The sequence below is a fragment of the Euleptes europaea genome, chromosome 7, assembly GCF_029931775.1.
Source record: "Euleptes europaea isolate rEulEur1 chromosome 7, rEulEur1.hap1, whole genome shotgun sequence".
NCBI lineage: Eukaryota > Metazoa > Chordata > Lepidosauria > Squamata > Sphaerodactylidae > Euleptes > Euleptes europaea.
Window position 1 is genome coordinate 47,830,619 of NC_079318.1, and position 10,747 is coordinate 47,841,365.

Here is a 10,747-nt window from a genome sequence, read left to right on the forward strand (position 1 = left end):
CGGCGTAGGGTGGTTTACACGCACACTGGGTGGCAACTGGGACTTTAGATCAGACTAGCGCCTTCGGCCCTGACCTGGCTGGCCCGATCCATCAGATCTCGGAACCTAAGCAAGGTCTGCCCTGGTTAGTATTTGGATGGGAGACCACCAAGAGAATCCAGTGTCACAAGGCAGAGCCAGGGGATGGCAAACCACCTCTGATAGCTCCTGCCTTGAAAACCCCATGAGGGGTGATTTGACAGCACTTTCCACACTGTTATGATCTCAGGAGACAAGCAGATCCTCGGTGGCCGCCCCTCCCCTTCTACCGCCAGAGAAACAGAGAGCTGGACTTGCTTGAACTGATCATGCAGGTTAATTATTACCCCCCTGTTCTTTTCAATAATCTGGGGAAATTAAGTTCAAATCATGGGTTCAAGGAAAAAATATTGACCAACTTCAAGGGTTTGTTTTGTTCACGTTTTAAAAACCCAACAGTAACCTAAGGAGTCTATTTAAAGATGTCAGTTTATTGTCTTGGCATGTAACCCTCCAATCTAAAGATCGCTAGCCCCCCTCTTCAGATTCGTAAAGGACTGTATGGATAATGTTTCTTACTGACTTGCAGCCCTCACTGAAATCATTTAGGCTCATGCCCAATAAAGCGGCTTATAACAGCATTGAAGTTAAACTATTTTGAAACAAGAATATCAGCAGATTAAAAATTCTCGAGGTGACTGAGCATCTGGGTTTTTTGACTGATCAGTTAACCTACAGGGGTATGTCACCAATCCTCTTAGTTTTTAAAAGATATTAACAAAACAGGGCAAGTTCTCTAAAATGTGACATCATTTATAACTTTCTATATAAAGGCTACCATGCATCACTACCCAAATTAAAACGAATTTGTCTCCAGCATTATTCTCAAATTGGTCAGGTCCCTAGGTTTTAAAATAATAATAATAATTTACCCTAAGTGGCTAATAGACTCTTCTTTTATTAATACTGTTAGCACTGGGAGTGAGAAGAAAAGGGGAGGGGAGGGGAGAAAGAAAGAACCTCAGTTAGCGACTCAGTTTGGACTGGACAATCTAGATGATTCTCTCCAGTAACAAAAATAGACAGAACAAATTTAGCAAACAAATTTATTTACAGTCTTATTTTTTTTCAGTGCAGTATTTCTTGGCCGAATTATACAATGCAACACAACTGGGAAGGGACAGACGGGCTGGGTTGGTAAGAATCCTTCACACTGTGAAGAGATGGGGAAGTAGGAGGACCTGGGGGCTGCCATGATCGCCTTGTGCGGAGGGGGCCCTTCCACGCCGAAGAGGCAAAGTTCCTGGGAGATCCACCCGCTTCCCCCCCCCCCCCGTTCGGCTTTCCTTCCTAACTGTACAGGTCCTGACAACGAGAGCTCTGCAGGCTGGTCTTCTCCCCAAATCCTGCACACTTGGGAGAGTTGCTTCTGACCTCCGACGAGCTCCCGGCCTACAGCAGAGCTGGTACATCAAAGCCACCCCTCCCCCCAGCCTTTGGGAGGCAAGGACCCCTCCCCACTTCCCAGCCGAGGGCATGGCGTGGAGCTGGCTGGGCTTCCAGCCGGTGGATGCCCCAGGGAAGGCAGTCACGGCGACTCCCGCAGGCCGAAGGGGGGCTCCGGGCGCCGCGGCGCTTCTCGGCCTTGATCCAGGCCGGCGGGGGCCGAGAGGGGCTCGGGGCGAACGGCAGCCTCGCCTCCGGCCGGGAGTTGCAACTGCGGGCTGATGCCGGCGGCGTGCCGCTGCAGGGTCTGCTCGGCGACGGCCCCCGCCTCAGTCCGTTCGACGTCGCTGCCCGGCTCCAGCTCCAGGGACTCGGCCTCGCTGCTCTCGCTCTCGCCTTCCGAGCGGCTCGGGCTGCTCGCCGGCTCGCCCTCGCCCGCAGGCACAGCGCCCCCTGCCGCCTTCTCCGCCGGCTCCTTCTCTTTGTCCTTCTGCGCCTGCGCCTCCTTAGAGTGCCGCCACTTCATGCGCCGGTTCTGGAACCAGACTTTCACCTGCAGGCCGGCACAAAACAGAGCCACGCCAGGCATCAAGGGGTGGGCGGAGCTAAGAGCAGGTCACATCCGCACGACTGCTGGCCACGCCCACTCCCAGCCCAAGGGGGGCCCCCCAACAAGAAATACACAAAGGTCGATTCATTACTATTTTCAAAGAGTAGAAAGGAAAACTAATTAGGGGGGGAATCCCTTCCATATTTCACATTTAAGATTAGGAGCCATGATTATATATGCAGCAGCTAGGCAGTTAAATTTTATGAGTGATAAGAAAAGTGCAAGTTTTAAATGTCACCCTTTACCGTCATTTTATAGTTATAAAAGCATCTCATTATTTATCTTGTAACCCGTCTCCGGAAATAGAATGCTGAGAGGCGGTGCAGAGATATTTCAATACATAATGATATCTGATATTCCGAACTTTGGAGGGTGTAACCCTTCTCCTCCTTCCATGGAAAGATAGTAGCAATGTTGGTTCCTTGCAGAGTATGGAGTATGCAGGTACCGCTTCCGTGACTCTCAAGTTCCCCCCCCCCCACTGGCCTTCCACGATGCCTTAATTCCACTAATGGCAAGTGGGAAATCTGGAACAGGCGAGCCCACAACTCCGTGAAAGGCTCGTAATTTAAGTGGGCTGGCGTTTGAAAGAAAACTCTGGGATAAATGCAAGCCATTGCAATTGCCTCGCAAAAAATCGTTCTCAAGAATGGGAAGTCATTTCAGAGGGAGAGGGGAAGGACAATTCTGCCCCATCCTCCTGTTGGTATTTTAAGTCAGCGACTTTATTCCGTAGCATTTCTTCTGCAACAGAAAATAACGGCAGCAAAATGTAAGCAGGTCTATACTATCAACGACCCGGCCCATTCCCGTGATCAACTGGAATCAGTGGGACACCCAGGACAACAATGTTAATCTGGCCGTGGCGAACAGCGGCAAGACAAATGCCCACCCCTTGAGATTTCCTTGGCAGGGGAGAGGGATGGTTCCTAGGAAGTTCAGTAGATAGGACGTCTACCGGAGAGAAAAAGGCGGCACGATCCAACCCTGCTTCTTGCTTGCCTTGAAAATCTCTTGCTGGGGTCGCCATAAGTCGGCTGTGACTTGACGGCACTTGACACACAAACACCAGAAACCAGGTATTTTTTGCGGTAAATTCTATGCAAACCGCAGTTATGCCTACATATCACCTAAAGAAAGGTGAGGGAGATTTCTTCTTCCAAAAAAAACCCTTTGTAATCTACCTGGCCTGTCTGATTTTGTAGGGATTGGGTTTGTCGTGGCTTTTCAATAAACTGTCCTCACTTCGGTCTAGCGACACATGGAAACATGCGGGTAGGAATCATCTGTACTGCTGACCGGGCCTGGAAGCTGCAGTCCTGACCAGGCCTTTTTGGCCACTTATGCATGGGAAGTTTTGCCTTGGATTTGCAGCTGTCTGGATATATATTTTCCCCTCCGAATTCTTAAAACTCAAAAATAAGTCCTCATGAATAGTTTTGAGAATTCAGATGGGGAAAACTTGCATCTAGAGAGCAGCAAATCCAAGGCAAAACCTCCCATGCATAAGTGGCCTTCCTGTGCTTGACTTTCCCAATTAAATCAAAAGGTCTGGAATGTGTTCGGTTTCAAGTGGATCGGGGCCCCGCTGTTTTCTTTGGGGGGGGGGATTCTAGCCAAGGATGTTTCTGGTGCTCAGTGGCCACAATCCAACACAATGTTAAGCGGACCTAAACCCACTGAGGTCAGTGGGGGGGGGAATTTAAAAGTGCTAGAGGGACCCATATGTATCATACAATTGTAAGACGTGATCCTTTGCGTGTTTGTTCGAAAGTAAGTTGACTTTCCCCTGTACTGCAAGAGCCTTACTCCCCTGAAAATGCTCACCGACTGCAGCCATAGCACACTTTAGCTCTAAATCCCAACCCAGGTCAAATTCACCTGGTTCTTTCCACATTGCTTCCAGTCCTAAATGCCGTTAACTTCTTCAGATGGATCAGGACCAATGTCTGTCATATAGCTTGCCCGACTCCTTTTTAGGACAGGCCACGCACGTGTTTTCAGGAGCCTGGCGCGGGAACACAATTTCTTTTTGCCGAACCAGCACTCAAAGCAGTCCCAAAAGCACCCCCAAGGATCTGGATCGTGCCATGTGCTCTGATCTGACTACGCAGCAGAATCCTGAGCATGTCTACTCAGAAGCAAGTCCCACCACCAGAGAAGTGGGCATGGGATGGCACCCACAGTCCTGGAATGCCTCTCCCGGGCAGCACACCCGAGAAAGAGAGAAGACTGCGGCCATTTATGCATGGGAAGTTTTGCCTTGGATTTGCCCATCTCTAGATTTACATTTTCCCCATCCAAATTCTCAGAACTCAAAAATAAGCCCCCATGCAGGGTTTTGAGAATTCGGATGGGGAAAATTTACATCTAGAGAGGGGCAAATGCAAGGCAAAATCTCCCATGCATAATTGACCTGTCTTTACAGGAGGAAATTCGCTGCCTTACAACGGGCTGAGATCTGCACTTTCTTCCCTTGCTGTGCCAAGGGGCCAGAAGAAGTCGAGCCCCGTTGAAATCTTGCAAGGCCTCCTCTCCTTACCTTGGCATTACCAAGGTGAAAGTGGGGCAGGAGAACCACCCCAGAAGTGGATTTGGCTGGCCCCTTTCTTGGCCAGGAAACCAAACCTGGCCCGACAGCCCAGAGCCTCGGCATGTCGGGCCGGCCCTGCTGCTTTTCAAAGGTTCCCTATGAGGCAGGGCGGGAGGGGAAAGAAGACCTTTCGCTTCCTTCCGACAAGCCGTCCGCAGGCTTCCCTGCCCGGCCTGCTCAACGGCCTCTCCGATGACCCTCCCCGACCCAGGCTTTTCCTGCGGGCATTCGCCGCTACCAGCCAAAATAAACACACCGGGTGTAAGGGACATAAATCTTCCTGTTCAGTTAGGGACCAGTCCAGTCGGTCGACCTGCATTGACTCAACTGCTAAGCATGAAGCAATGTGGAATTATTGCACATTAGATCTAGCAAGACCTTACAAATTAGGGGGGGGGAGAAGAAGAGACAGCACAATACCCTCCCTTTCTCTTCTGTGCCCCCTCCCCTACACAAAGCATTCTATAGATTCTTGAGGCAAGATTCTTGAGGCCAGACCCATCATCGTCATCATCATCATCATAGCTTATTCAGAAATTAAGGTCAATTGCATCTTAGACCTGGTCTATGCATGCAGCAGACCGAAGCTGGGTAAATGTTGAAGTGATAGAATGGACTGTCCCAGGTCCCACAACAGTTGGAGGATCACATTTTGGAGTGTTCCCTGAGTTTAAAAGTCCCTGCAAACAGAAAATCAGCACAGCAAGCAAAGGGAAGTGCTAGTTTTCTATTTACATAAGGGTGATGTTGGTTTTTTTGCCCTAATAGAAAGGATTCCCATCAGAAATCCACCCCCCTGTCTGCAATGCCACGTTCTCCTCCGCCACCTCCAGGTCCTGCCATCACGCCCTCTGGAACGTGCAAGCCCGGCCACAGACGGCAGGGCAGAGCTGACAGAAGGGACTGTGCCACTGCAGGTTGCTAAGGGGGCGAGAATCACACGAAAACGCTCTTCGACAGAAAACAAGCAGAAAATTCGCTTAGCAAAGAGCGGGCTGAGCGGGGCCCTTCATTACTGACACGCCATTGCTTATAGTCGCGGGATTTTTAAGCTTCCAAAACGGCGCCAACTCCCCCCCCCCGCCGAGGTCTGAAGTGGTACAGTCCCCCTCGGGCATTCCAGGCCGGGGCCTGGCGGGCCGCTCGAGCCGAGCACGTGCCACTTACTTGCGCGTCCGTGAGGCCCAACATGGCCGCCAGCTGTTTCCGATCCGGTTTGGTGACGTACTTCTGGATTTCGAAGCGCTTCTCCAGCCCTTTCCTTTGGAGGTTGGAGAAAACCGCCCGCGACCAGGACCGCTTCCGTTTGTAGGTCTGCGGCAGGGTGTCTTTGGTGAGCACCGCGTAAGGCCCTGCGAGGGGAGCGAGAGAGAGAGAGCGCGCCACTGAGTCGTGGGCCTAGTTGGCCGCCTAAAGGCCTGCTACGCTTTCCGGCCTGGGGCCTGAGAAAAGCCGGCGGGCCGAGGACCAGCATGCAGATAACAGCTCCACGGACGCCTGAGGGAGGCTCTAGCGAGAATGGCCCATTTTGGGGGCCCGATGCATTGTGGGGACTCGCTGCATTGTGGGAAATTCCGCGTTCTCTTCCTTCCTGCCATTTATTACACGTCTTGGGGCCTCTGCTTCTTCGGCTAGCTTGGTCCTTTGGAGGGGGGCCTGTTCAGTGGGCCTGCCCTGCCCCCAACCCAGCTCCCCACCCACAGTTTGGCCCCGAAGGGGAAGCTGTCTATTAACCCTTGGCCTCCCACGCTCCAGGCTCAAATGCTAACGAAATGGACTTCCCAAGCAGGTGTCTGTCTCCTGAGCAGGGGTGCTGTTTAGGCCAGGCGGAGAGGGGCAAACGCCTCCCTTCTCCGTTGTGATCAGATCAGAGTTTCGCTCCTCTTTTTGCCGCCTACGTGGGGCCTACACCGAAGAGAGAGGAATAGTCCCTACCATTTCCTCTGAAAAACAGAGATGGTGCCCATGCGGTGGTGCTGAGAAGGTTTGCTTCGGGAGTAAGCTCTGTTGAAGTGAATGGCGTGGTTAGGATCGGGAGCCTAATCTTACACACACCCATCCAGATTTACTAGGAAGTAAGTCCTCTTAAACCCAGTCGTTATTCCCAGGTCAAAACAAACAAGAGTATTGGGGCGCCTTGAAGACACTTTTTAAGTAGCCTAAACGTCCATGTAGCTGTAGGCCATGAAAATCTATGGGGGGGGGGGGAGAAGAGCATGAGTCCTTCACGGTGCCCCAAGATTCCTGTTTGTTTTTGCAAAGACAAATTAACATGGCTGCCCTCTCTGGACTTTCCTCCCCAGCAAGCATGCTTGGGCCTGCAAACTGGGGGGAGGGAGACAGGATTGCCCCAGGGCTGAGCTAAAGGGAGGGAAGGGTTTGTACCTGGAAAAGTGTCTTGAAACTGGTGCTGTACTGAACTCCTTGGGGTTGTGTTTAAGGGCCCCAAGACCCCAGAGGCCTCGTTAAGGGGTTCTAGAGATGCGAAGAACTGGCCGGCGGGAGGCTGCAAGCTGGGGACGTGAACCCCGCTTTGGCGGCTGCTGGCTAACAAGGAGGTCAGATCTGTGGGCACAGGAACAAGGAGAGTGCAGTTATCAGTCACGAAGGAAGGCGCCACGACAGCCCACCCATCCCCAGGCAGGCCCTGTGGGCAATGGGGTGCCCGCTGCGGTTTGACTCACGATCTGCAGCTGGGAGAGGAAGAGAATATTTGGGAAGTCCCTTTAGGGTCAGTGGGCTTTACTTCCAAGGAAGAATGCGTAGGTGCTTATGCCTAGGGCGACAGCCTTCAGCTGCCCTCTTTCTACGTACATAAACACCCAGATCTTCTATTGATTTGTACCCAAAGTGTGCCCCACAGATTGCAGTGAAGCTTCCAAGGCAAAATGCAAACCATTGCACACTTGCCTGGGGATACGTCTTGCTGCAACCACTAGGATTTCAACGTGCCCAGGGTTGGCCTGCAAGAGGGGTGCTTTGAAAGCGCAGCAATAGGTTGACTGCGGGATAACCCCAGAGCTGATGAACAAGGAGGGCCTGACACTACATGGAAATCAGCGGCACTACCTAAAAGTGTTAATAGAGACCTGGTTTGGGCTGTCCTCTCCCACTCCCGGCTCTGGGGAGGACTGAGCAGATGGAGAAAGAAAGGGGTACTGGTGACCTACAGATTTGGGGGGGGAGTAAAGATTGCAGCTGGATACCAATGGAAAGAAAGGAAAGGCCTTGTACGTATGGTGCTATTTGTGTTTGCCCTCAAATGAGGCTTAGATTTAATCTCGAATCAGCATCCCAATTAATGGCAAAATACCATTAATTTGACAGATGCATTTGTCTTATATTCTTATGGATCTAGCACCCGCAGCTTCACCTGCTTGAAGTTGTATTTGGTAGGGAAATCCCATGGTACCAGTGCATGTGCCTGTGCCCCTGTACACACATCACATCCCTCCTGAGGTGAATGCCACCAATCTGAACCAAATGGGCTCCAGCTTGTGATAGCTCCTGTCCCAACAACTTGGTTCATCTTTAAAGTGCCAAAAGTCCAGTAGCACCTTAAAGACTAACAAAATTTCTGGCAGGGTATGAGCTTTCATGAGCCACAGCTCACTTCTTCAGATACAGACTCAAGAGAGTTCTTCTAAAGGCGTTCAGAGTTGAGGGCCCAAAGGGTTTCAAACCAAAACATTCTCTTTAAGTAGATGGGCAATCAGGCGCTGAACCCGGAGAATAAATACAACCTTTTGGGGTGTATTAAAAAAAAAAAAAAACTCCAGGGCAATGGGAACTCAAGGGAATTCAGTCGGCCTGTTGTTGTTGTTTTTTTAAAAAAGAGCAGCCAAACAGAAAGACCCTCTTGGGCAGAATTCGGTAGTTCTTTTGCTTTTAAAAAAAATCAATTACAGTTTTGACACTGACAGCAATCGGATACAGTGTTCATTCCTCACCAGCGGGCAGGCCTGTGGCTCAAACTGGCAGAGCTTGTCCCTGGTTTTTCTTCTGCTTTAAAACTGCTTCTGAGAGAGGTCCCGGGGCTCCCAGAAGATCGCAAAAAAAGGGAGGAAGGCTGCATTCCTTCCCACACTGACAGAATAATCCCCACCGAATTCAGCGGGACTTACTTCCGAGTAAATATGCACAGATTGCAGGCCTGGGAACGTGCCTGCTGTTTAGCCATTTGGTTTTTTTAGACCGGCCTTCCACCAAATTGCTCTGGGAAGCCTACGTTCTCCCTTCTCCAAATTGTCTGAAGCAAGTTAGTCTGAGAAACAGCCACTGGTTGGGGCCCTCCACCCCCCACCCACCCCCGGCCAATTACAGGGCAAATCCAGGAATCCTACCCGTGTCTCCCAGGCTCATCCGGCACTTTGACGGCTACAATAGCCTTGACTGGCCTGGATTGCAGAATTGGCCCTAAATGTAATGTGGAAATCGAGGGGGCTTGCTTCCAAGACCCAAGAAGGGAAGTTTTCTGTGTGCGTGTATCTTTCTGATGCTTTCTCAGGAATCGGCCTGCAGATTGCTCAACCGGTCGGTTCCCTTGAGCAACCCCATAAATATCTGAACATTGGTTCCTCTTTCCCACCCCAATCTGCTTTTTAAAGTAACATACTTTAAAATTAGGTTGCCACTTGTCTTTCGGATATGAGATTGGGGGGGGTGATGGTGGTAAAATTAGGGTTGCCACTTGTCTTTCGGATATGGGGTGAAGGCGAGCCACACCGCCAAACCCTTCTTTTTTCTCCCCCTCCACCCCCAGGGCAACCAGGCTGCAGCCCCGAACATAAATGGGCGAAGGGCTGGAGCCTGTTACAGGGTAGGGGGTCTGCGAGGCTTTTGAAATATGAAAGCAATACTATTATAGATGTTATATATATTTCTTGCTACCAAAACATCCACTCGCGCGTGCGCTTTTCCACTATAGCAACACATTTGACAGCCAGCCCGCGTTTATGATGGGAAAGTCTCTCTCCCCCCCCCCCCTTTAAAAACAGGAGCCTACTCCAGCTTCCTCTACCTCTTAGCGTGTTGCTTTCCTTGACTTTCGGGTCAAACTCGGCGGACAAAATGCGATCAATCCCAAATTTCAAGTCTTTGCTGGACGGGGCGGGAGCCGAGCCGGGATGAGTCTGTTGGTTTTGCCCCCGGCCCGGGACCGGAGACGTCCCGGTGGGCGAGCGGTGGTGCTGGGGGTGAGAGTAAGCGGCCGAGAGCCGGGCGGGGAACGCGACCGAAGAGTCCGGGGCCACCACGGGGGTGGGCCTGAGCGGGGATCCGGCGGCGTGGGCGAACTGCGCGTGGGCGTGCACGGCGCCGAGGTGGGCCGCCAGGTTGGCCGGAGAGCCGCCGCCGGCCAGCCCGTCCTCCCCGGCGGCGGCGGCGGCGTGCAAGATGTCGGCGATGCAGAAGGAAGGCTTCTTGATCCCCGCGGGGTCCAAGGGGAAACAGCCGCCGGCGGCCGGGCCGGCCGGAGCGCAGTACGCCGCCGACCAGAGGCTGAAGTTGGACGCGTAGAAGGGGGCCAGGCCGGCCGTGTACATCCTGCCGCCGCTCCCGCTCCCCACCGGGAGGCTCCGCGGTCGTCCCTTAGCAAGCGCCCCCTCGGCCCGCCAGCCCCGGAGAGCTCAGAGGCCGGCCGCCTCTCGGCCCGGGCGCATCGCCGGCTGGAGGCGAAGCGGGGCCGGGCAGCGCGCAAGACGGCCGCGCCTGGGCAAGGGCGGGCAAGGCAGCAAAATAACAACAAGCCGGAAAAAAGGAGACTCCCCTGGCTGGGAGGGGGAGAGGGGGGCGAGAAGCCGACGCCCTCCCTCCCTCCCGCGCACCCACGCACGCAAAAGTCACTCCCCGAAAGCCTTTCCCCCCCCCCTTTTCTTTGCTTTTTTTTCCCCTCCCGAGCGCAGCGTGCGGAGCCAAGGGAGCAAGAGAAGTCTTTCCGCAGAGAGCCGATTGGGCGGCAGGCGACCAATCGGAGCGACGGGGTGTGGCAGGCCAAGCGAGAAGCGGCCAGCCCCGCCCACGCCCCGCCCACCAAGCCGCGGCGCTCCGGGCTGCTGAGCGAGCGGGGGGGGGGGGCTTTC

The 10,747-nt window shown here is 53.0% G+C and overlaps 1 protein-coding gene across 1 annotated transcript; it reads right to left on the bottom strand.

The window, feature by feature from the left end:
* Positions 1 to 1,606: 1,606 nt before the first annotated feature.
* On the bottom strand, positions 1,607 to 10,210 carry HLX (H2.0 like homeobox). The gene is made up of 4 exons (XM_056852837.1): positions 9,688 to 10,210; positions 7,053 to 7,232; positions 5,835 to 6,019; positions 1,607 to 2,017 (listed from the first exon to the last, which is right to left on the bottom strand). The coding sequence occupies exons 1-4, from the start codon at positions 10,208 to 10,210 to the stop codon at positions 1,607 to 1,609; spliced, it is 1,299 nt and encodes a 432-aa protein (XP_056708815.1).
* Positions 10,211 to 10,747: the final 537 nt, after the last annotated feature.

What these genes read in the sequence shown, in the direction of transcription:
- HLX (XM_056852837.1), bottom strand. Translation starts at nt 10,210, where the DNA reads ATGTACACGGCCGGCCTGGCCCCCTTCTACGCGTCCAACTTCAGCCTC. An exon ending in GGAAAGCAACACGCTAAGAG is followed by an intron (nt 7,233 to 9,687) that starts GTAGAGGAAGCT and finishes CTGTGCCCACAG; the next exon opens with ATCTGACCTCCTTGTTAGCC. An exon ending in TGGGCCTCACGGACGCGCAA is followed by an intron (nt 2,018 to 5,834) that starts GTAAGTGGCACG and finishes GCCGGCCTGCAG; the next exon opens with GTGAAAGTCTGGTTCCAGAA.